The sequence below is a fragment of the Schistocerca cancellata genome, chromosome 8 (genome assembly GCF_023864275.1).
Source record: "Schistocerca cancellata isolate TAMUIC-IGC-003103 chromosome 8, iqSchCanc2.1, whole genome shotgun sequence".
Lineage (NCBI taxonomy): Eukaryota > Metazoa > Arthropoda > Insecta > Orthoptera > Acrididae > Schistocerca > Schistocerca cancellata.
The window spans coordinates 427,113,191-427,140,536 of NC_064633.1; the positions used below are offsets into that span (position 1 = coordinate 427,113,191).

The 27,346-nt window shown below is 42.4% G+C and overlaps 1 protein-coding gene across 1 annotated transcript in view; it reads right to left on the bottom strand.

Moving 5' to 3' along the window:
- Positions 1-18,177: 18,177 nt before the first annotated feature.
- LOC126095610 (lactase/phlorizin hydrolase-like) overlaps positions 18,178-27,346 on the bottom strand; it is a 223,849-nt gene continuing 214,680 nt past the window's right edge. Inside the window, exon 24 of the mRNA XM_049910379.1 lies at positions 18,178-18,362. Within this exon, the coding sequence (XP_049766336.1) occupies positions 18,236-18,362 (127 nt within the window). The 3' untranslated portion in view covers positions 18,178-18,235. The remainder of the gene's footprint in view (positions 18,363-27,346) is intronic.

A 27,346-nucleotide genomic window follows, 5' to 3' on the forward strand; every position in this document is an offset into this window, starting at 1 on the left:
GTGTTATCTATCTCGGTACGTCGTTGTGTATATAACAAATAGACCTTAAGGTTCACTTACATTATATACACGATGATTCAGCTGCCCCCACAGATGTCATTTTATGCATCCCACAATGTTAATAACTGGCCTTCAAAAACCACACCCGAGAATTTCATATCTTTTTCTCTCTCAAAGTGCAAACTACACTGAAGCGGCAAAGAAACTGGTATAGACATGCGTATTCAATTTCAGATATGTGTAAACAGTCAGAATACGGCACTGCTGTTGGCAACGCCTATATAAGACAAGTGTCGGGCGCGGTTGCTATATATCCGTTAATGCTGCTACAATGTTAGGTTATCAAGATTTAAGTGAGTTTGACCGTCGTGTTACAGTCGCCGCATGAGCGATGGGACACAGCATCTCCGAGGTAGCGATGAAGTGGGGATTTTCCCCTCACGACCAATTCACGAGTGTACCGTGATCATCAGGAATCCGCTAAAACATCAAATCTCCGACATTTATGCGGCCGGAAAAAGATCGTTCTAGAACGGGACCAACGACGAGGCTATTGCGCAAAGCGAAGACATTTTACAATACCAAAAATTTTCCAAACAATATGGTTTTGATTCCTCTGTTAAATGAGACTAATTTCGGAGGATCAGCCCTTTCGGAAATAAGAAAGTTGACAACGTTTGCGACTGTTTCCAGCAGATTTCAGCTATTGTGGGATTCCATTTAGTTAATCCCTAATGTTTTATAAGAGTAAGTTAGGCTGTCTGGGGTTAGAAAGCTGATTTGAACACCATTGTGCTTTAGTAGGTTTAGTCATATTTAAATGTTATACTCCTGCCTTTCTCCTACTGTGCAATGATTTGCCTAGCCAATCAGAGAGGGACCTGCAGTTTCCCACTGACCGCAGCAGTCTACAAAATAGTTTTTTTAAACATATTATGTAACATGGTGCCAGAGATGTAACAAGCGAGAAATAACAAAACACTCTTGAGGATGACACGGGATTGATTCCAACATTCAGCTGTTTGTAGCCTGACACTCACCGAGACCAACTTTCTTGTTTTGTTTACACGGGCTTCGTTTTCTCTTTTCTCCTTGCGTTGTCAATTGCACCTTATAAGGCGTCGGACGCTAAATTCGTTTTAATCTTCTCTCCGCAGTATGTTTCTTCCCATAGGTGGACAAAAGTAATCAATGTAACAAAAAATTTCTCTTGTATGAGCATGTGACGATAAAGATGGGAAACTGAAGTGTACTAATTAAATTGAAAATTGCTAAAAGAAATCTTTCCTCAACTTCATGTCTTCTTGAAGGGATGCAGTGCAACGATATAGTCCTTCTGAAATATATTAAAACTATTATGAATGGGTACAAATATTTTAATCTGTTTATTCAGTATATTAGATAACTGATTGCAACATACATCTGAAATACCCATATATTGTGACCATATGACACCAATAATGTGAAAGTGATTAAAAAATATGTGTGACTGGCCTTAAAGTTTATTGTGCTCGAACTGCAGGCAGGGTATGTCGAATAAGGTGTAATTGCCCTCGACATTTTGTGTCTACATTTCCCCTAAATAAACAGTTCGTTTCACAAGTTTCCGTAAGTTGTGACTGCAACCACAGATTAATGCAAATGCATTTTAGCCACAGTGCATCCTTAGAGACGTAAGTGAAATACTTTGCAAAAATAAAGTTCCATGAAAAAATATCAAGTTCGTTAAACTCACAGTGAAAAATATGACAAGTCCGTGGACTCATGCAAGAACTTATTAAGTCATTAAAATAACGCTGAATGTTAGACTTAGTATGCAGAATCTACCGCAGACAATATTTTTAAGTACACTCGAGCACAAAGGAATTTTACAAGTCCCTAAATCAGTCACACGAAAAATTTGAGACACTCTTAGAAACGCAAGATTCCGGGTTACCAAGGATTCTACTTCCTTAACCGCATATCACCGGCTGACCACGACCAGTATGGTTGAGTTCATTTCATAGTCATCAGTCTGCACGTGAAAAAATTATTGTAATACTACTACTGAAAACATGCTCCTAAACCTATCACCTAATTCTCATGCGCTAATTCCTCTTACAAGTATAAAGGGTTGTGCTGCGGTCTTAGTTGTCATACAGTAAAGGGAAAACTGCACCGAAGCCACATGCAAACATTTAGTTACATCAATGAATATCTTGTCGTATCCGGCAACTAATTTCTTTTAGTAGAATATATGTTTCAGAAGATAACGTACAAATGCTATCTTTTTTGACCCACTTCTAAATTTTCTTTTTCTTTGTGCAGTTGAGCTGGATGAGCTATAGTCTCCCATAGCTAGCAAATGGTTCGGAAATTATTCGAAGCCAGGGTTGTCTATAAAATATATCGAGGGGAAACGACATTTCCAAAAATCTCGTAAAGTTCTTGACAGATTTACTTCTAATACTCTAATTAACGGTACTGCAATAAGTATGCGGACGACCATAGGCTATAAACATATTTTAAAAATATATCGGTTTTCTGTTAAAGCAAACTGCGAAAAAGAAAATGGTGTGCTCTGTTGTGAAAAAATATGATTTTTTTTCTTTCACGCAGTCGGTTTTAGCTACGATTGTGGGACATTTAAACCATTAGTCAAGTTCTTTTTCCTGTGCATATTGTTTCTGCTTATACTTAATTTTAAACAATAATTGTACACACAACAATGTGTTGTTTAGTTTTTTCCTCACAGACGTTTTAACAGAAAACGTGTGTATTAGGAAATCATTAGACTCCTACTACTAATATTAATACTTCAACTAATCAGCTACTCATTCCGAATCGTACTAAATTTTGAAATTCTACCCGTTCGCAGATTAAAAATATGCGAAACAATGTGCAAGCTACTATACTCCAAGATCCAGCAACTGGAGGTCATTCTCAAATCCCATATACCAATTATTCCAACCAATTTACCCATTCAGTTTAAGAGAATCGGGGTTTCGTTAGGAAATAACAACAGAGAGGGCTCAAAGTCTGACATTCAAATATTTTGAAACTGATCTACAGTCGGAGACTTTCTCAATTGAATGTGTCCCTTCTCTGGTAATTTAGAACGTCAGTTCATAGCTTTCACCCACAATATAAAAAAGATGCATATTTTTAAATTTAGTAACTGTATAGTGGACAATCAATTTGAGAAGGCACCTTAAAAGCAATGAAAAACAAAATATGTTTTTTCATTCATATTCTATATTAATTATTGATACTTACGGTTAAATACCTTCGAAATTGGCGGAATCGGGAAGAGGAGTAGAAATTCACGACACACTGTTCACACGGATACCCAGATTAGGACGTATGTGAAATTCCAGTCTATGTTTACCAACTCTGAAGCATTGTTCGCTAGTAACATATAGGTTTTCACTCTGGAGCGGAGTGTGCGCTGATATGAAACTTCCTGGCAGATTAAAACTGTGTGCCCGAAGCATCCCCCAGGCTGTGGCTAAGCCATGTCTCCGCAATATCCTTTCTATCAGGAGTGCTAGTTCTGAAAGGTTCGCAGGAGAGCTTCTGTAAAGTTTGGAAGGTAGGAGACGAGGTACTGGCAGAAGTAAAGCTGTGAGGACGGGGCGTGAGTCGTGCTAGGGTAGCTCAGTTGGTAGAGCACTTGCCCGCGAAAGGCAAAGGTCCCGGGTTCGAGTCTCGGTCCGGCACACAGTTTTAATCTGCCAGGAAGTTTCTGCATCAAAGCAGTCTCTGGACTGAAGACCACAACAACAACAACAGCAACAACAACAACCTATTCTCCATAATTACAGCCTATTGCTTGAAAAGCTAAAGTAGACAATACAAATAATAGTTCCTTGGGTAGTTATAAATTTGTACATTAACTATTTATTTCTCATACTTAATACCACAACTATCTATTGCTACAAAACTTTTAACCAGTTACCCAACTACTATTACTACTATAAGCCCTACAGATTCTGTTCTCTGTTTCTTATTCTTTTTTGGTGCGTTTAACTTGTAGATGCTTCTTACCGCTACTGGATCCACCCTCATACTACCCCGATCAGCAGCCGTTGTTTGCTGGATACCTCGGGCGTCGGGCAGCACGTCAGCAGCGTTTCTATTATAGCAAGCAATTCTACCCATCGCTATTACGTCTTAAAGTCCCACACTTAAGTGATAAATTGCACGAACGCAATGTAGGTTCTTGGGAAACTCTATCATTCGGTGATCGCTGATCTCAGTTACCTCCTCTCCAACTGCAGAGCACATTGTCTAGTCCGGATGGCAGCATGCTGACTTATGGTTGAATGCCTCGTGAAGTCTGCTTAGCCTTCCAGGGTATATACATGCAATATAGTCCAAGATGCTCCACTCGCTCTTTAGTGCTGTTTTGTGATCCAACATTCTTAACTTCTGTCGTTCATTACCGGCCGCATCTTCATAGATCGCTCAGTCTCACAACGTGTGTTCTGGACCTCCTGCACTGCCGCAGGCACAGCTATCATTTATCTATCATTGTACAGAGATACGTAGAATGCGGCCATGGCCAGTCAAATAATGTATTAATCCTGGTTAAGAAATGTAATTTTTAATTTGTCCTTGATGCTAAGGAGAAATTAGTGTATTCTATAGCCTGTGCCTGATGTGTCCCATTCATTTTTCCACAGTTGTAAAAGAAAATCTTTTATAAATCTTTTCGAATTGACCCCAGTTCCACGCACCCTTCACACTTCCATTTGTTTGCTCTTCTTTAAGAATTAAAAGGCTTTCCATTTCTTAATTTCCAAGCCCACGGGGCATGGTCCTAGAACTACAAACAAAGCATCATTTGTCGTAGTGCAGCAGGCACCCTATAATCTTAGTAGCATCCCTCGTTGAACTCTTCTCCTTAGTGAGGCTGGATTCAGCAGCTGCAATGTATGACCCCAAATGCTCGTACGATATCCTACGATGCTAATATAGATTGCTGGTATATTTTGATTATTTTCATGGGATGTCGAAATTGCCTATTTGCAATGGTTATAGCTTTATTCATTACGTTTCTTCCTTTTTCAGCCTGCTTCCTCTATATAACGTGCAAAGTTACGACATTCATCTAGAAATATCCCTAGATATCTCGTTACTGCACTTCTCGCAATCGTTACGTTATTTAATTTTATTTCAGAGGTTCTTACTAGGTTCCATTTCAGCAGGAGGTACGTTTTTTGTGAGGTGCTAGTGACAGTTTAACGTTTCGACATTGCTAATTAAAAGAAGCACCTTCCTGTCGGTAGGAAATGGAGGCGCCTGCAGTGGATTAGGGAGTCAGCTGTTGAAGGAGCAAAAGTGCACAGCAGCGATTGGGGAAGGAGCGGCTGTTGGGATAGAAGACGGGGGAGTAGAGGAGGAAAATGGTGACACTAATAGTTGTTGGGAACAGGGAGGTACGGAAAAAGACACATTCGGATAGGAAGGGGTAAGGAAATGTGAGGATGGGAAGGAGAGAATGCCCTGATAATGTGGATTGGATTGGGTGGACCTATAGCTTGTAGGATGGGTAAATGTCAGGCTGTATTTATGAACTTTGAGAAGCAGATGGTTGAAGTTTCTTTGGGAGAACATGTGGAGGGAGTATAGTTGGTGGTTGATATTTCACGTGGCTTAGGAAAACAGTACTTACCGCACGCAGTCCAACACTGCTCCAAGGCTGGTCTCATTGTTGCTGGGTTGGCTCCATCCTTTGTTGCCAGCGTCGTAGCGGTGTAACAGTTTAGCGTGTGTATGTCACTACGTGTCTGCAGTATGTCTTTATAGCAGTACATCGGAAGATCGTTTTACTCATTGAACTCTTTCTCTGGCTCTTTCATGTAATGCGCGAAACTTTCAAGTTACTCCAGAATGTTAATAAAACAACAATTTGAGACTGAATTCATTATTTCCATGTGCTGTTATACATTTTATATATTAAGCTTCACGTGTTTTATAGGTGTATCGAACGTAGTTCTATCATTTGTGCCCACGCGTTCCCTGAATCGAGTACGGAAATTACATCCTGTCTGTCATAAATAAAAGTTACCACACTCTGCACACAGTATCTCATATACTTACATACTGAATTTAGTGACCATAGTTTAATGGAACCTTGTAAAGAAGTGCTATTCTTACTGTTTTAGAAAACATCTCGCTATTTATAGCGATCCCCCTGTACGTACGAATTATACGCTTTCTGTACTTGGTGTGTATGGTTTTGTTTGTTGGAAGTTGTTCCATTTTATTTTTAATTCTTTAATGCAAATTGGTTACATCACTTATTTTGAAGCTATTTTTCCACTATCACTTCCTTGAGAATGTCTCGTTCACGCTGCTTTTTGAGCCCTGTAAACGGCAGTTTTAAAAGCCTGAAAACCACGCTGATAAAACAAGCTTCTTTATGATTATGGGGTGGCAGGAATTCTAGCATATTGAGCTACCCGAACACGTCGCTTTTCTGTTATAATATACGATTCTATGATACTTTATTCTGATTGAGATGTATGGGTAGTTAGTGAAGGATTTATTTTCGTGCTGTAGGAAAAAAATTCAGCTCATAACCCCGAAATGCGTTTTTCCTTTCCTCGATCATCGTTCTGTTTCTAGAATTTATTGTTGAACGTAAATACGTTTAACTTTAACTGAAGGTGATATGACTTTTCTTATAGTTCCGCTGTGTTTGTTAGTTATAGACTGTGCTTTGTAATGTCCAGTGTTTCTTTCATAGGTATATCAGTATGTAGATTTACAATGTCTAAAGATGCGAGATTAGCATCAAGTGGTATAACGATGTCTTTTGGTTTTGTTAGCAAATTGAATGCTGTTGTTTATAATCTACGTTTGTATAAAGCTTCGTTCAGATTTGTGCCAGATGCTTCTTTCGCATTCATCATACTAGTCTATTATTCAGGCATGTCTGTAACATGACATAACATGATGTTCGTTGATTGTCGTAGGATCTAACTACTACGTGTTTCAAGTTGCTGTAATTCCTGGTGATTATTCATTAAATGTCTGCTGCTATTACCTCTTGCGCAGAATTCTGATCTCATTCAAGTAGCGGCGAATACTTTGATTGTTGATAATACTTCCAAATAACACACCAAAGTATGTTACCCTAGTTTATACAAAAATTTTCTAAACTAACACCTACAACTATCGTTCTGTCTGTATCATTTGCTGTTTTCTTTTGCTTAGTCACAAGTCATACTTTCCTAACGTTTTAACTGCACCATTGCATAATTAGATGCTTGGGGTAACATCCGAAGTTTAGTGTAATTCCGCTGCGTGATGAGTAAATCAGTGAGGAGCCATAATCGTTCCTCTTTGAGTCGATTTCATCGCTTGTCATACGTCCATTTCTGCCTCTATGTCTGATAAATGTTTCTATCAGGCCTTACGTCACATCATGAATTAGTAACAGATTATTTCCCTTTGATGGAGAGTGCGTGGTCATTAATGGCGAGCTAATGCGTGATTAACTCACCGTGTGGCTGTCAATCAAGGAGAAAGGCAAAACGAACAACGAGCGATGAGTTATAACACTGATTAGTTTAAGTGACGTGAGCTGATTGTTTAATAATTTACCAACAGACCGTGACAATCTGGCGAGCAATCAAGTTAAATCCTTCGGACGTAATTACCTGTGTCTCCAAAATGCGCTTATGTTGATGTACTAAGGCTAATGACCTTTCGAAACAATCATGATCGAAAACTTGCCATGAGAAAGGTGGCGGTGCCAAACCGCTAGTTTTATGATTATATCTCCGCCAGTCTGAATGAACGTGATTTTTAAAATTTTTTTGGACCTTTTACGTGCCACCAACAGATTTTTCACAACGGCACAATACTGTGCCAACTGTTTTCCCTGGTTCTACACTCCTGGAAATGGAAAAAAGAACACATTGACACCGGTGTGTCAGACCCACCATACTTGCTCCGGACACTGCGAGAGGGCTGTACAAGCAATGATCACACGCACGGCACAGCGGACACACCAGGAACCGCGGTGTTGGCCGTCGAATGGCGCTAGCTGCGCAGCATTTGTGCACCGCCGCCGTCAGTGTCAGCCAGTTTGCCGTGGCATACGGAGCTCCATCGCAGTCTTTAACACTGGTAGCATGCCACGACAGCGTGGACGTGAACCGTATGTGCAGTTGACGGACTTTGAGCGAGGGCGTATAGTGGGCATGCGGGAGGCCGGGTGGACGTACCGCCGAATTGCTCAACACGTGGGGCGTGAGGTCTCCACAGTACATCGATGTTGTCGCCAGTGGTCGGCGGAAGGTGCACGTGCCCGTCGACCTGGGACCGGACCGCAGTGACGCACGGATGCACGCCAAGACCGTAGGATCCTACGCAGTGCCGTAGGGGACCGCACCGCCACTTCCCAGCAAATTAGGGACACTGTTGCTCCTGGGGTATCGGCGAGGACCATTCGCAACCGTCTCCATGAAGCTGGGCTACGGTCCCGCACACCGTTAGGCCGTCTTCCGCTCACGCCCCAACATCGTGCAGCCCGCCTCCAGTGGTGTCGCGACAGGCGTGAATGGAGGGACGAATGGAGACGTGTCGTCTTCAGCGATGAGAGTCGCTTCTGCCTTGGTGCCAATGATGGTCGTATGCGTGTTTGGCGCCGTGCAGGTGAGCGCCACAATCAGGACTGCATACGACCGAGGCACACAGGGCCAACACCCGGCATCATGGTGTGGGGAGCGATCTCCTACACTGGCCGTACACCACTGGTGATCGTCGAGGGGACACTGAATAGTGCACGGTACATCCAAACCGTCATCGAACCCATCGTTCTACCATTCCTAGACCGGCAAGGGAACTTGCTGTTCCAACAGGACAATGCACGTCCGCATGTATCCCGTGCCACCCAACGTGCTCTAGAAGGTGTAAGTCAACTACCCTGGCCAGCAAGATCTCCGGATCTGTCCCCCATTGAGCATGTTTGGGACTGGATGAAGCGTCGTCTCACGCGGTCTGCACGTCCAGCACGAACGCTGGTCCAACTGAGGCGCCAGGTGGAAATGGCATGGCAAGCCGTTCCACAGGACTACATCCAGCATCTCTACGATCGTCTCCATGGGAGAATAGCAGCCTGCATTGCTGCGAAAGGTGGATATACACTGTACTAGTGCCGACATTGTGCATGCTCTGTTGCCTGTGTCTATGTGCCTGTGGTTCTGTCAGTGTGATCTTGTGATGTATCTGACCCCAGGAATGTGTCAATAAAGTTTCCCCTTCCTGGGACAATGAATTCACGGTGTTCTTATTTCAATTTCCAGGAGTGTAGTTCCTAACGGTACACCACTATTACGTTGGCAGCAAGTAGGCCAATGACAGCAAGACTCTGAGACTGTTTACGATACATATACACGATCAAAACATCTGATGCTGAGGTGGTTCACTTCACCTGCCCGTCACTTCCCCTATCAAGTGGAACAGAAAGATGAAGACAATGTATGGTTTGACCTTGTAAGTATCTGTCTCGATACTACTTACAGGCGTAAATCATTAGTTAATTAAATTTTATCATGGGCATGCAGACGAGAAGAAAGGGCCGTACCACGGTCATAATAATCAGAGGAGCCCAGATTCAATTCATCAATTTAAATGTATTCTACAATTAAGATTTACGAACGAACAATGCCTTCCAGCTTACTGAAATCTGAAGGAGAGTGTCCACTGGTATTCACAAATGGTTTTACACGCGATCAACAACAATACACTAGAAATAAAATTTACAAAAAAATATCATGGAAGGAAGTACAAGGCTTAGACGAACGCGAGAGATAAATACTAGAAATGAGGAGTAACAGAGAAGCATGATAGCCTGTCGGCAGTAGTGTACCGCACTGTAGTAAACCGCACTATCCAGTAACATTAACATGACCACCTATCAAAGACCTGGATAACCACCTTATGCAGTGCAGACCGCTGCGAAGTGTGCAGGAAGAGGGTCACTGAGCTTCTAGAAATAGCAGACAGGAATGTGGAGACATGTCGACTATAGTACCATGGTCAGCTACCCTAGGTTTCTCAGTTGAGGATCCCTGCAGCACGATCGAGATGGTTCCACAGATTCTCCATTATGTTTGATTCCGGGGAGTTCTGTAGCCTGGGAAGCACATCAAACTCATCCTGGCGCTTTTGGAATCACGCACGTACACTGCGAGCTGTATGGCACGTCGCATTGTTCTCCTGGTAGATGCCATCGTGCCGAGGAAAATCGAAACCGCATGTAGGGGTGGACGTGGTTCCCAAGGCAAGGATTGATGCAAACTTGTGTTGACCGTGCGGCTGGTCCCGGCGGAGGTTCGAGTCCTCCCTCGGGCATGGGTGTGCGTGTTTGTCCTTAGGATAATTTAGGTTAAGTAGTGTGTAAGCTTAGGGACTGATGACCTTAGCAGTTAAGTCCCATAAGATTTCACGCACATTTTTTGACAAACTTGTGTTGATCCATTGTGCCCTCCACAATGACGTGATCGCACAGAGAAATGCCACAAAAACGTTCCTCCGGCCGCGACCCTTCCGATGATTGTTGCAGGGTGTTTTCGTACGCTGCATGACGTGCACGCCAACGGCCTTTTGTCCGATGAAGCGTAAAACGTGATTACGTTAATGGCGTGCAAATTCCAGCCTTCGTCGCCGATGAAAAGTAGACAGCATAGTTGCATGAAATAGGCGCCTACTGCCGAGGCCCATACCCAACAACGTTCACAAACTTATCCGTTTCGGAAATGCTTCTACCCTTGGCGCGAAAGCCAATGATTGTGCCCTTCTGTTTTCCGTATCCCGCCGATATGTATTTATATACTTGTACTGCTAGTGCTGCCATCTATTACCTGTGAGTGGTAACTGCACGTTGACGTTGAACATAGACGGTGGTCACATTCTTTTGACTGTGCAGTGTATTAAGGTGGCCGACGATTGTATTCTGATTTCGTGAATAATGTCTTATTTTCGACTAGCAAATAATAAACGTTATACTCGTTGCTCAAAAGCTTTCATTAATGCGATAGGTGTGTGACGTCTTAGATCCAGACTTTGACTAATATGACGCCTGCGACGAAGTCCTCTGTGATTAACGCTGACTACGCGAACACCACGTGTAGACTGCTCCAGGACACCGACAAAACTGCACTTGACTGACGACGCTGGATTCTTTAAAATATGGATCCCAACAAGAAAACAGTAGGCTGTGAAGCTAGACCCTATTTTCAATCCCATCCCTTAAAACAGCATTCCTACGAAAGGCTGTGTCCTTCTGATAAGCAAATTCTGGGGGAACCATCCACATACACTATATGATCAAAAGTAAAGACATGAACATTATTGACCATATCTGCGATGCCATGCAACGTGCTGTTCAGAAGAGATCTCCACCCCCTCGTACTCCTACGGTTTTATGGACAGCCATGCAGGATTCATGGTATCAGCTCCTTCCAGCACTACTTCAGACATCAGTCGAGTCCATGACATGTCGTGTTGGGGCATTTCTGCGGTTTCTCGGGGGCCCTACACGATATTCGGCAGGTGTGCCAGTTTCTTCGTCTCTTCAGTGTAATATTGGACGTGTTCGATATTACCGGATTGTCTCCAAACAAGATTTATGCGAATGTCACGGTAGAAACAGACCTGAATATCGTCAGTAAACAACACCCAGTGTCAATCCTGGGGTGTCCAGTTCTGCATGTTTCCTTGCCCATTTGTAGCGGAGTCCATAATGTGTGGAGTACGCCGTAGTGTTCGTCTTGGTTGTGGCTTTGAAGATACGGGTCACGCAATCCTCTCCTAACAGTCTAATGTGTTCTGCTGCTTCTTCAAACACCGAATTCAGTTTTTAAACAGTTAGCCTACGGTTCCATTGAATCGTACTGTTCACCTCTCGAACGTGGTTGACTTGTGCGACGTAAGTTCTGATCACAATGTGAGTTGGAACCGTTCCCGACCCACGTGATGGTTTCCCGATGCACACGTGTAATATATTCACTCTCCTGTTCCACAGACGTCTGTAATGCGTCCCTGATTTGGCTTTATTTTCAACTGAAGTGCTGCAATCAGTTCTAGTGTGACGCTTAACCCGTATTTAGCGATCATGGTGTTGTGTATATGTTTAGAAACATCTTCCGATCGGTACAGCAACAGTCACATTAGCAACCCACCTGCACGACATATCGGGGTGACGTAAAACTTTTGTTTATGTGTGTATTTTCTACATTACCATTTGTATGTAGTCTCTTCCATGTAAATCAGCCATTTCTACTTTTTTTGCTTGTTGAAGACATTATGGACCTTTTTTTTTATTGAAGATGAAGTGTAAAAAGGTTTTTATAAATTGCCATAAAAGGTTTTGAAACGAGTTCATAATCCGCATTGTTCTCTAAATCTCCCAGCTGAATAGTCTTTTCACAACAGAGAAATCCTATATACAGCCGCCGATGTAATGAAAGGTACCGTAAACTTGCATTCTCATTGCGTTTCAGTAGACGGTGCTGTGTCTCTAATCGTGAATGCAATAGTGCGACTTGCATCGTCTTTGATAGTGCCTCCAAGGACCGGTTGAAGTTCAGGCGGTGCGCGCTTCGTCACTTAACGGCAACAGGGGTTGGCAGCCAGGGGAGTGGCCCTCAGAATTGGCGGCAACCACAGCGACGGCACTGGAATATTCAACGGCTGTCGTGAGAAGCGACAGACTTGTGGAACTGGTTGCCGCTTAATCGTCATAGACTGATGTAGTAGTGGTCGCTTATCAATGCACTTGAGCCGTGGCGAGCTGGCGCCAGTGTTATTTTGTTCATGTATCGTTGAGTTCGATTGTGATTGAGCTAAGTTATCTTTGCTTTTCGCGTATCTTATCTTACGGGTTGGCGGTCGAAGCGAGTCGGTTGTTAGCCTTCGACGGGTAACCATCGAGATCCCGTGACATTCGCGGGGAGACGCGTGTCAACCGCTACCGAACGAGCGTGATGACGTTACAAGTTGTGATGTGAAATTGGTTGGGCGTTTTGCCGACATGGGCAGCTTGGAGATTCAAGTTCTGCGACTTCACTGGGAACAAAGTTTGACGGGAAGCGGTGAAGCTGTGGAACCCGCTCCCTCGTATTGTGTACCTGATGTGAAGTAAGTCGTCGCAATTGTTCGTTAACCGACGCACTGATAGATTTTAAACTCTATTATTATGGTGAGACTTTCATAGTCGAACCTTAAGACGGTGTGGAAGAGTTCAGTTGGCCTAGTCAAATGGTGGCCGTTATTTGAAAATTTTCTCAGAAGACTTACTAGTGCTTTGTGTCTCTTGCAATCAAATGGTTTTATGTTGCAGTTTTTAAAGCCTGCATCTATTAATACAGTTGTCCATGTGTAAGTGACTCTAAGGTTCTGCCGAGTGTTTCTATGTTTCAGAGTTATTGGAGTGTCTTTGTGATTCGGGCGGAAACTTTTTGTTGTGCCAGCGCCTTGGCGGGGAGTGAAATGTCATCCGAGGTCTAGGCCTGCCAGTGTTTAAGAACCTGGCTACACCCGGAGTTGTTCACATATCGCCTTTCAAAGTTTAGTATTTATCTTCCTTCCGTCGAGGCGGGTTAAGCTGGTAGATACATACATTCTATGTAACCTGTTTGTATATGAATTTGTTTTCTTAAATATTAGGGACTAGCAACTGGCTAAAACTTAAACTGCATAGCATCTGCTGAGTTCCTTGTGCAGCTTTTTCTAGTAATTTTTTATTAACACGTCTGAGCACGTGAACATTTATTTTTTAAGGATCAGTGTTTCTGTTGTAAGTTTTTTTTTATTTAAGTGATTCTATCATGTCGTGTAATGGCATCTTAGCTTGGTACTAGTGTTCAAGTGTTATTGAGTCACCCTTTACCTGTAATTGTTTTCATTATATTTATTTTGAGGGAAGTCCTATATGAGAGTTTCTAACTGTACTTGCAAAGTTTTTATCTAGTGGCTCGTCCACAATTTTTAATTGTCAATTTCTTTAAAAGGGGTAATGTCAATAAACTGTCTTAATTATAAATTGTCACTACCAACCATGATTCCATCCCGCTTCCTCTTTTATGGTATTTAAGATATGGTGTGTAAGTGTGGCACGATTAAGGAATCACGTTTCAGCATTCTCAGCCATACAAACCAACGGATTTAGCAGGAATTAGGTCAGTCGTGTTTTGGGCCGGTAAAACATTTGGACGTAGGACGCTTCACATGTTATCGAGGCTAATTCAAGAGCGTGGTAGTATCAGGACGCGATTCTCCATCCTGATGTTCAATAATACAATTGCGGAGACTGAATAATGTGTCAAGAAGATGATAAACGTGCCCATCGTATCCAGCTCGCGGTGCCCATTCTTGAGTAGGCAACAGTCAACCGAATGGAATGACCTGCGGTATCTACTGAAGTGAATGCGACTGATTAAGATGCTGGGGCCAGTTGAAACACACAGTACGAGGGCACGGGTCACGTCGTCACACACTTCGAAAATACCAAGTGGATCACTATGGTGCAACACGCTGTTTAATGGTACTCAGCAGCATACTTTTGTTTCGCAGACATACATTTTCGAAAAATCTGCCTTCATTTTGTTACTTCACAACCAAAATTTAAAAAAAAAGAAACGTTTCGGAAGACTTATTTCTTTCCCTCCGAGTTTCGCACAAACTCACGCCATTAGGCAGCAGCTGCACATGAAAATAAATGTGTATCTATATCTGCAGCTACATTCATACTCCAAAGCCACCGTATGGTGTATGGCGGTGGGAACGTTGTACCACTTCTATTGATTTCCTAGCTTGTTCCACTAGCAAATAAAGGGAGGGTAGCCTTAATACGCGCCCTAACTTATCTATTCATGTGCGAAATATACGTTGGTGGCAGTAGAATCGTTATGCAGTCAACGTCAGATCCCTGTTCTCTAACTTCTCCCAATAGAGTTTCGAGAAAGGAACGTCGTCTTCCCTCCAGGGATTCCGATTTTAGTTCACGAAGTATTTCTGGAGTGCTTGAGTTCTGACTGAAACTACTGGTAACATATCTAGCAGCATACCTCTCAAATGCTTCAATGTCTTCCTTCAACCCAATCTGGTGGGGATCCCAAACATTCGAGCAGTACTATGTGCCGGTTGTCCTACTGTTCTACAGGTCGTTTTCGTTATAGATGAGCTACGCTTACTTCAAACTCTCCCAATAAACCAAAGTCGACCATTCGCCTTTCCTACTACTGCTCTTATACGTTTGTTCTATTTCATATCGCTCTGAAAAGTTCGTGGTCGACCTGACACGACACGACCGAATCACACTTGTTACTACAGAGAGAGTTTTGCCTTCTTCCAGCTCAAACGTAAAAGTATTTCAAGACTGCAGCGTCTTGTAGCAACCGCCATCCATTTTCCCTGCACTGGATTTTACCTCTTTCCAGCAGAGCACTATTCGTCTTTTTAACCCAGGCAGTGCCATACTGTTCGCCTTGTTGGACCTGGCAGCCAGCAGTCACGCACACAAGTAAATTCATCTCCTATCAGCTTCAGACGGCCGTATAACTCGTCCACATATGCGTACCATTAGATTGTGAAGGTAAAATTTGGTGTATGTTTCGTGCATCTATATGAGTTTTACATTATATTAGTTCGATCAGCCACTGCAAAATAGCACCACAGGTAAAAACGACAGGATACGAATATGGCAATGTAATGGGCACCAGACCACATGGTGTCTATAGTATCGCGCACTTCATTAATTGTTAAACATGTCGTTTTCCCAAGGGCTACATGTTTTCATTGTTAAACAGTGTTATGCCAGTAGTTCGTAGGCACCTGTTGCAGACGCATTTCATGGGAAATACCCTGATGCTGCAGTGTCGAACACTTCAGCAATGACGGCATTAATCGCCCGTTTCCGGGAATGCGAATTAGTTACAGACAAGAAGAGAGAACCGACTAACCGGTGATTTTGACGGACGCTAAACTGTCTGAGGTGAGGGGTGCGATGCTGCATTAGCATTCAAACGTTTGAGGAGACAATCGGTCCCGGTTCAGTTTCCGTATGGTAGGGCTTGTAAACCAATGCAGAAGTTGAAATTTCGAGCATATTACGTTCATAGTGTGTAGAAATTGAAGGCACCGGATAAAGAAACGTGACTATCGTATTGTAATCCACGTGATTTCGGTGATGTAATTTCAGAACTGGACAGTGGTTCTTCACTGACAAGGCGTGGTTTCACGTTAGTGGATACATGAATAATTTAATTCTAGTTACTTCTGATTACACAAGAACGTTGATAATTGTCACACATACAACGAAACAGTTCATCTCGAAGGCGAACTATTTAGTGATCGAATCATCTCGGAAGGATGATTGCCACCGCGTTCTGCACATTTAGCGTCTCCGGACTTCCTCCTGAGGGGCTGTCTTGAAGTGTCTATAAAACAGGTCACACATAGTGGCGAAACCAAAAATTAAGATAGCTACGGAGGATAACTACTTGAGCGGCAACGTACTCCACAGAGCGCCCTCAAACATCATAAAACAAGCACGTGCATGCTATTGAGCAGAGCAGGCATTTGTAGTGTATGATGTAGACAATGTATGTGAGATTATGAAATAAAATATATATTATAAAGATACATATACTTCGGTACTTACGCTGTACGTGATTTTTCGAATACTCTATAATTTTGAGCAATTTGTATGTGGAACAGCATCTCTCCTTCACCTTACTAACTACCAACTCACAGAAATACTGTTTTTGCAGATGAAACGTTTTGGTTTCATATAGGTTGGCTATGTAACAAATACAGTGACGTTAACGTTTCGTAAATTTTACAAAGAATGAGTTGAGTGATTTGTGTTCACATTGGAATGTTTCTATAACACTTGTGAAGCAGTGGAATCACGCGACAATGGATAACATTCTGAGACAGTTCAAATAGTTCCAACGGTTTTTAGTAAGAAGGATTTGTGAGTGATCTCATGTTTCTCACTGGTGATGCAAATCAGAATCACCAAGATCAGAAGAAAAATCATGCTTACTTTCTTGTTAAAATCTGTTTTATTCTAACAGTTTTCTTTGTTCAGCATCTCCGATAACGTTGAAATAGCTGGCATGTCTATCTTCATTCCTGATGATAAGAGTGTCAGATGATGATAGGCTCCAAAAAACAAAAATATAATCACTGAGATAACATTAGGATAGCGCTTTAGAGAAATTTTTTATGTCCTTTCTGATTGAAGGTTTGAGGTGCTTATACCTCTCACTTATGTAATGAAATGGAGCTCCTACAGCCGTCCTTTCAATGTTATTTATTATATGGCTACTAGTTTCGGTGATTTAATACACAATCTTCAAGACTTAATTGACGAGGGATTCCATCAATGGCCAACATCTATGAACTGGTTTCCGTAGACTGTAACTACGATGTTGTGTCTTCAGCCATTGATACTTGGAGACACATAATTTTTACAGTGTACGGAAACTAATTCATAGATGTTGGCCATTGATGGAATCGTGTACACGAGTGAATTTAACCCCCCACCCCCTATGTCATTTAAGGCCTGAAAATGGTGTATTGAATCACCGAAACTGCTAGCCATATAATAAATAACATCGGAAGGACTGTTGTAGGTGTTCTATTTTACTACACTTTAGAAAAGAAGTATACTGGCATGCAATAGCTGCTATCCTGAGAGAGCGACAGTTATGTTATCTGATTCACGTGAGATATCCAAATAACAGACAAGAAGTTGAGTAGGATATCAGTAACATATGACTGTGATGTTCACATGACAGCTCACGTTCATTTCTTGTAACCTGCTAATGCGGTGACTGCTATTTCAGCCTCTGAAAAGCACCTCTAAGATGCTGACGTTTTATGGAACACACAAATATGTCCCAACGTAAATCACAGATACAAAAATGAGAGGGAACCACAAATTACCCAGTAAAATTTTGTTGGTTGGGTTGCAAATTGAAACGGCGACCTACAGTAAAAGAATTTTCTTCTTTTTTGTCTGGAAAATGTATAAGGATAACATTTCGTCTTCAGCTTTTGGCGGCATCACTGTTTTATTGACGAAAACGATATACTCAGGAATGCAGTGACGAGGTAAGGTAGTGTTGCCGATTGTAGCCCTTTCTATAATAGGAGCGACGCTGTTAACTGTATGTGTCATTATTTAATTTATTTGGAAATTTCTCACGGTTGTTTTACATCGAGAAAATTACTGGAAGTATTCTTCTGGTACACTCATATTCCTGTAGATGCCAGCAAGAAAGGTTGCCGAGGCCTTTGGCGTCCTTGTCCTCTCAGTACTGTTGAAATCCACGTGGTAGATACCGAATTTCACACTGCAAACAGGAACAGAAGCTTTTCAAATATCAACAGTTATTACTTGTGGTACTGACCAGTAGCGCACAACAGTAGTGCAAAACCACACACGAGCACAGAGACACACACACACACACTAACACACACACACACACACACACACACACACACACACACACACACACAGTATCAATAGTCTGATAACTTTAGCCTATATTTCTCAAGACGACGACATGTTACTACAAAAGTGAAGTCATAGACGAAATACTACTCGTTATCCAGCAAGAAAAAATTTCGGCATTGTAGTTACAAAGAAATTCGGCCTGATGGGTCACATGTAGGCAGTTGGAAAGGTTTTGTACTGTGTAAGAAGGAAAGCAGGAAAGACGACGTTTAAGGCTTCGACGATATTGCAACGTCAAAGAAGGACCACTAGATGGTTACTAGGAGAATGGCGGAAGGAACCAAACATTTTTGTGGTAAAGAAGCCATTGTGAAACTTTCGTTAGTTAGTTACATCTTCCATGGATTATTTACACAATAAATCGTAATAATGTGGAGCGAGTCATTTTACATTCACATTGCAAATCAACCCTTTTAAACCAGAATCATTTCTGGTCGGAAGCAAATTACTCTTTATGCGGTAATGGTCTTAGGTAATTTTTTAGTGATTTTAGGTGCAATATTTACACAAAAATATGTTTTAAAAACATACTTCGTAACTTTGCTTCATTCTATGGATAAATTGACTAATTATTAAATATTCTTTATTGTAACAAGTGATAAAATTATCATTCAATTATTGTCATCCAAAAGAACAATAACAATAGTCAATTATACTGTGAAATAGATGCAAACTAATCTCATCCGTGTATTCCGGTGGTCACGAGCGGCTGCGCAGTGCTTCATTTACTTGCTTATATTTCCACACTGATGCCCAACAGCGGGTAACACTTGCGCATGATGGAAAGGGTGAACATTCACAAATGTAAACCTCAGGTTCCCAAAGGCAAAAGGGAAAAATACTTCTGTTGCAGCTAAGACATTAAAACGTAATGTACACAATTGCAGTAAGAGGGTCTGAAAGGGTTATTTTGCTACTGTGGCTACATGCAGAACATCTATAACGTTTCTTTCTTTTTTTTCTTTGGATGCATGGAGGTAAATTCCGTCTTTGCAACTAAATGGGAGGCAGTTTTATTTTGCCATATGCGTTTCACCTCTTCCATTTATAAAGCAGTTTTAATATATACAGGGTAGTCCATTGATCGTGACCGGGCCAAATATCTCACGAAATATGCGTCAAACGAAAAAACTTCAAAGGTCAAAACTTGTCTAGATTCAAGGGGGAAACGAGTTGGCGCCACGGTTAGCCCACTAGATGGCGCTGCCATAGGTCAAACGGCTATCAACTGCAATTTTTAAATAGGAACCCCCATATCTTATTACATATTCGTGTAGTACGAAAGGAAATATGAATGGTTTAGTTGGACCACTTTTTTCGCTTTGTGACAGACAGCGCTCTAATAGTCAAAAACATATGGCTAACAATTTTAGACGAACAGTTGGTAACAGGTTTTTTAAATGAAAGTAAAGAACGTAGGTACGTTTGAATATTTTATTTCGGTTTCAGTGTGATACTTGTAACTTTGTGAACTTATCATTTCTGAGAACCCATGCTATTACTGCGTGATAACCTGCAAATACCAGATTAATGCAATAAATGCTCAAAATGATGTCCGTCAACCTCAATGGTTTTGGCAATACGTGTAACGACATTCCTCTCAACAGCGAGTAGTTCGCCTTCTCTAATGTTCGCACATGCATTGACAATGCGCTGACGCATGTTGTCAGGCTTTGTCGGTGGATCACGATGGCAAATATCCTTCAACTTTTCTCACAGAAACAAATCCGGGATCGTCAGATCCGGTGAACGTGCGGGCCACGACCAATCCACCTGTCATGAAAAACGCTATTCAATACCGCTTCAACCGCACGCGAACTATGTGCCGGACATCCATCATGTTGGAAATACATCGCCATTCTGTCATGCAGTAAAACATCTTGTAGGAACATCGATAGAACATTACGAAGGAAATCAGCATACATTGCACCATTTAGATTGTCATCGATAAAATGGGGTCAATTATCCTTCCTCCCATAATGCCGCACCATACATTAACTCGCCAAGGTCGCTGAAGTTCCACTTGTCGCAGCCATCGTGGATTTTCCGTTGCCCAGTAGTGCATATTAAGCCGGTTTACGTTACCGCTGTTGGTGAATGGCGCTTCGTCGCTAAATAGAACGCGTGCAAAAAATCTGTCATCGTCCCGTAATTTCTCTTGTGCCCAGTGACAGAACTGTACACGACGTTCAAAGTCGTCGCCATGCAATTCCTCGTGAATAGAAATATGGTACGGGTGCAATCAATGATGATGTAGCATTCTCAACACCGAAGTTTTTGAGGTTTCCGATTCTCGCGCAATTTGTCTGCTACTGATGTGCGGATTAGCCGCGAAAGCAGCTAAAAAACTTACTTAGGAATCATCATATGTTGCAGGTCGTGGTTGACTTTTCACATGTGGCTGAACACTTCCTGCTTCCTTAAATAACGTAACTATCCGGCGAACGGTCCGGACACTTGGATGATGTCGTCCAGAATACCGACCAGCAATTTAGCGCACGCCCGTTGGGCATTCTGATCACAATAGTCATACATCAACACGATATCGACCTTTTCCGCAATTGGTAAACGGTCCATTTTAATACGGGTAATGTATCACGAAGCAAATACCGTCCGCACTGGCGGAATGTTACGTGATACCACGTACTTATACTTTTGTGACTATTACAGCGCCATCTATCACAAAGCGAAAAATGTGGTCCAACTAAAACATTTATATTTGTTTACGTACTACACGAATATGTAATAAGAAATGGGCGTTCCTACCTTAAAAAACGCAGTTGATATCCGTTTGACCTATGGCTGCGCCATCTAGCGGGCCAACCATAGTGCCATCTGGTTTTCCCATTCAAGCTAGACGAGTTTCGTTCTTTGTAGTTTTTTTCGTTTGATCCTTATTTCGTGAGGTATTTGGCCTGGTCACTATCAATGGACCACCCTGTATATATATATATTAACTAAATGCATTATGTGGTAGTTAAAAGTAAGTTATATATTACGTTTTTCTTCTTTTTTACGTTAGGAACAGCTTTTGCACCACAAGTTTCATGAAATTGAGATATCGTTTAGTTACCTCTTTTGCTTTTTATTTTTTTTAAGACACAGATATATTTTTTTATGTAGTGGAACAGTCTCAAATGCCTAAAGGTTTTTATTTATTTACTGCTGACTGGTATCGACCACTGTTTTATTGTCATCATGAGACAGTTTACTACTAGGGAGTCTGTTGATGCTGGCGAGGACGGGAGGCCAGATTAGGAAGTGCGCTTGGTACTGTTTGTTAACATTCCAATAGAAATAAGACAAAATGTTTCAAAAAATTTTATGTAAAGATCTATATTTTACACATTACAACAACAGAAATTTTCTACGGAATATAAGGAGTTGTCAAGCAGAATTTCTTGCAGTTTGTATACAAATTTTACTTTGCTGTCTATCACACATTTTATATCGCTTTGTAAGTTATCAAAAATATTAGTTGCTGCATTGTGCATCCCTTTTAGTGCTAAAGATAATCTTAATGATCTGGGGTAATGAACGTAATTTTTCCTTCTGGTGCAGTAATTATGTACATCGTTGTTCCTTTTGAGCTAGAGAGGAAAGTGATTTAGGGAAATCACAGGGAATATAAAATTCTTGTTCACGACATCGTAAGTCTAGAAGTTCCGACCACAGACACAAGAAACGCGTCATAACAAAACAGGGACTGTTATTTCGTTGTCTCTTATCACCCTCCCACACTGATATCAAGATACGGCTTTCACCAGCTCTCAACTCATTGGTATGTGTTGCCGTCGTGACGAAAGACAATATACCATCCCTGACTCCCTGTTTTCCAACCCATGAATGAACATTAGTGGACCATATGGTGGAACGTTTTTTGTGCTGGAAGATAGTCTCATAAGCATGTTGATGGGAGGGCAAGAACTGATGTTCGGAGTTCTCCAGTTCAGTGCTGTAGGTAACACATGCAAATTTCATAATGTGAGATTTCAGGACACACCAAAACGAAGTCCTGACATTACTCTGGTGTGAAAATACGTTAATTCAACGCATTCGCTTATTCATTGAAGATAACCAAGGCTAAATCATAGCTGATAGTGTGATCGCTTGCAACTGTCTGCCGCCGGCCGGTGTAGCCGAGCGGTTCTAGGTGCTTCAGTCTGGAACCGCGTGACCGCTACGGTCGCAGGTTCGAATCCTGCCTCGGGCATGGATGTGTGTGCTGTCCTTAGGTTAGTTAGGTTTAAGTAGTTCTAAGTTCTAGGGGACTGATGACCACAGATGTTAAGTCCCATAGTGCTCAGAGCCATTTCAACCATTTGAACTGTCTGCCTTCACGTGCCCAAAGTACCATTAGTCCGGTAGTTATGAGGTGCATTGCAGCAGAGAATATTATGTGGTGTACGAATAACGGCGAGCTGGAATTTTCGAACTGTATCCCTGCAGAAATCACAGAAGTTGGAGCAGAAAAGGCAATTTGTACCTTTTGCGTGAGTTCCTTTAGGCGTTTCCTTGCTGCAAGATAAAGTTCATTAAAACAATACTTAAAATTATCTCATACAGATAGTGAATCATCAGAAAAGTTATGTAAGTTTCCTAGTTCACGAGGCATGTCTACGAATTTGCTAAATGGGCTTATCGCTAGTCAGTGTGTGATCCGTCTCTCTTCACAGATAGTAGGTAAGTGATCCATCGTGATTTCACAGCACAGTAATTTAGCGGAAATTATCAATGAAACTTAGTAATATCTCTATGATTCGGTGTAACTAACGTTTAAAGCCGATGTTTTTTTTGATATTGCCTCGGAATATATTTGTTATGCGATAACACAAGTTTTAATCGTGTCTGCGTTACCAAATTCCCTCTGACGTGACACTTCATCCTATCCCATTGTAATGTGAGGTAGTTTCCTGGAACTGTCCATGAACAAATCAAATTTGAATAGATATTTTCACCGTTTGCAAAGTTTGTTTTGAAGTAAAGTGAAGAGAAAGACATTTCATGAAGTCCTTCGTATACAACAGTTTATTACAACAAGAATTCGTACAAATCGAGGTTGTTTCAAAAGGGAGTGCAGAAGAAATATTAACCTACACAGCTCTTGAATCACATACAATCAGCAGTGGATGATGCGGCGATAAATGTAGGCTGGATGTAAACAATAATTATCAAGTCAACTCTTTTCACATATAATGGCACATGGAACAAAGAGTGTACAGCGGACGAGTTACTACTCCCCACCTGCATTTTATTAGAGAAAATGTTACAGGTGGCTTCAAAATAATTTCGCGCTTAATGGAACTGAAAGCTAAATTATGTTGAATTCTTTCGGGTGGTTGGGGTCTTTAGTGGAAAATATGTCAGTTTAAAGGTAAAAAATCACCATTCTTTTCTGAGTAATATGAGAAAAATCACATAAAATATGTAATCGTATTACTTTCCGCATGGGGTTTCTCCCTCTATCCTGTTACACCCTGGTACGGACCATCTATATCGTATACTACACAGTTTATTCCTTCGGTAACTTTTCCCACATGCTGCACAGTTTAACACGAGTTTCACTTCATCAAGATTATTTTTAATTTTTCTCTAAATTTACACTCTCAGCCTCACACACTACCTCTCAGTCTCGCAAATGCCACACTCATTTCATTACTCTTATACATGATTTATTTTCTAAGCGAGAAATGCTTCTCTTTCATTCCGTAAACCTTTTAATCTTACATTTATTTTCCAGAGCATGTTATCTCAGGTTATCTCAAAGTTGATTATGAGCTCCGATTTCCCCGTATGCTGTAAAATTTCATCCCAAAATTCAGTCATACTTTATTATAATCTTATTTCATGTCTTACCAGAGAATTCTTCCTTCGTCAGTATTTCGTTCCTAGCTGTTTGACTATAAGAGCTATTAATGTGACGCCTTCGCAAGTCACCCAACTATTTGAAACAGTATTATTTTCTTTCGTGATTTTGGGACAGCGTGTTTGCTTCCGATAGGTGAGACCAATCACTGAATTGAATAAACACTTCTTGATGGAAACCCTTCTCCAAAATATTCTCCTTTCTCCCTCTTCCCCCTACCTACAAAAATTTTCTGTTTAATTAGAAGGGCAATATGTGTAGTCATACACACAGGTTGCCATCGCACATATACACTCCTGGAAATGGAAAAAGAACACATTGACACCGGTGTGTCAGACCCACCATACTTGCTCCGGACACTGTGAGAGGGCTGTACAAGCAATGATCACACGCACGGCACAGTGGACACACCAGGAACCGCGGTGTTGGCCGTCGAATGGCGCTAGCTGCGCAGCATTTGTGCACCGCCGCCGTCAGTGTCAGCCAGTTTGCCGTGGCATACGGAGCTCCATCGCAGTCTTTAACACTGGTAGCACGCCGCGACAGCGTGGACGTGAACCGTATGTGCAGTTGACGGACTTTGAGCGAGGGCGTATAGTGGGCATGCGGGAGGCCGGGTGGACGTACCGCCGAATTGCTCAACACGTGGGGCGTGAGGTCTTCACAGCACATCGATGTTGTCGCCAGTGGTCGGCGGAAGGTGCACGTGCCCGTCGACCTGGGACCGGACCGCAGCGACGCACGGATGCACGCCAAGACCGTAGGATCCTACGCAGTGCCGTAGGGGACCGCACCGCCACTTCCCAGCAAATTAGGGACACTGTTGCTCCTGGGGTATCGGCGAGGACCATTCGCAACCGTCTCCATGAAGCTGGGCTACGGTCCCGCACACCGTTAGGCCGTCTTCCGCTCACGCCCCAACATCGTGCAGCCCGCCTCCAGTGGTGTCGCGACAGGCGTGAATGGAGGGACGAATGGAGACGTGTCGTCTTCAGCGATGAGAGTCGCTTCTGCCTTAGTGCCAATGATGGTCGTATGCGTGTTTGGCGCCGTGCAGGTGAGCGCCACAATCAGGACTGCATACGACCGAGGCACACAGGGCCAACACCCGGCATCATGGTGTGGGGAGCGATCTCCTACACTGGCCGTACACCACTGGTGATCGTCGAGGGGACACTGAATAGTGCACGGTACATCCAAACCGTCATCGAACCCATCGTTCTACCATTCCTAGACCGGCAAGGGAACTTGCTGTTCCAACAGGACAATGCACGTCCGCATGTATCCCGTGCCACCCAACGTGCTCTAGAAGGTGTAAGTCAACTACCCTGGCCAGCAAGATCTCCGGATCTGTCCCCCATTGAGCATGTTTGGGACTGGATGAAGCGTCGTCTCACGCGGTCTGCACGTCCAGCACGAACGCTGGTCCAACTGAGGCGCCAGGTGGAAATGGCATGGCAAGCCGTTCCACAGGACTACATCCAGCATCTCTACGATCGTCTCCATGGGAGAATAGCAGCCTGCATTGCTGCGAAAGGTGGATATACACTGTACTAGTGCCGACATTGTGCATGCTCTGTTGCCTGTGTCTATGTGCCTGTGGTTCTGTCAGTGTGATCATGTGATGTATCTGACCCCAGGAATGTGTCAATAAAGTTTCCCCTTCCTGGGACAATGAATTCACGGTGTTCTTATTTCAATTTCCAGGAGTGTATAAGCGTGAGGAAAAGACTTCATCCACTGGTAACGCATCAGTAATCAGTTAGCCATCTTCACATTCACAACAATGCAAACATCTGTACCATCATTTAGAGCCCTGCAGTCCGGAACCGCGCTGTTGCTACGGTTGCAGGTTCGAATCCTGCCTCGGGCATGGATGTGTGTGATGTCCTTAGGTTAGTTAGGTTTACGTAGCTCTACGTTTAAGTGGCTGATGACCTCTGATGTTAAGTCCCTTAGTGCTTAGAGCCATTTTAACCCTTTAGAGTCTTTGGGACCATTCAGACTAGTGTAAAAGGGTACATAAAAAATGTGCAAAAAAGAAAGTATGGGACCAATTAGAATAGTTTAGCGTGTGTGTCAAGCGTATGAAAAGAGAATATATGGGACCATTTACACTAGTGTATCAGGGAGTACTGTGTGTATGCAAGAGATGTCGGCGCCAATGGTTACACGCTTATTGAAATGGCAAGAGCATATAGGAGAGTTGTTGTAGGGCCTTAATGACAGACAGTCGTATAAAGTCGCTGATATGTAAGAAGAACCTGTGTAGTAACAATCATGAACACTCTGTCAGGTAGAAACTATGAATTTTCTTCAGTTCTCTGCGTAGAAACCCTATTAGAGTCCGTGCTGATGACATGAGGCAAACAGTCATTATTTGGTCATTCAATTCTTGAATGGAACGGGAATGGCACGTTAATGGCACAACGAAAAGCACAAACAGCACCACTCTTCAGGTTCGCTAAATACAGCGGTAGAGGAAGATGTGAACAAAATAGTCACGTTGCGATATTTAGAACTTTCATATGCTGTGCATACACTAATTTTAACTGTCCAGATGTTTTCCTTTCCTTTAGTTTCCTCATGGCTCTAATCAGTGAGATCTCTTCCAATACTCTCTTACCTCCAGGGTAACAGACCAGCCTCTCCTCTTATAACCATTATCTGAAAATGCTACTGACAGATTCTTGGAGGCTTATTCTGCTAGTAACTTCGGACCACTGTATCAAACCATGTGTTAGCCAAACATGAGGTATGGCTCGAGTCGAGCTTGTGACTTGTAACTTAAGTAGCAAAAAACGCCAAATAACCACCCTCAGCAATGAAGCACGTAGAATAGGAAAGGGAGAAGCAAAAGGCTTGTAGGCTTTCTACGTCTACCCTCAGTATATTAATCCTTTCGCTACGGTGAACGTCTGTAGAAGCCGGTGGACTGCTGTAGCAGTTCCGCC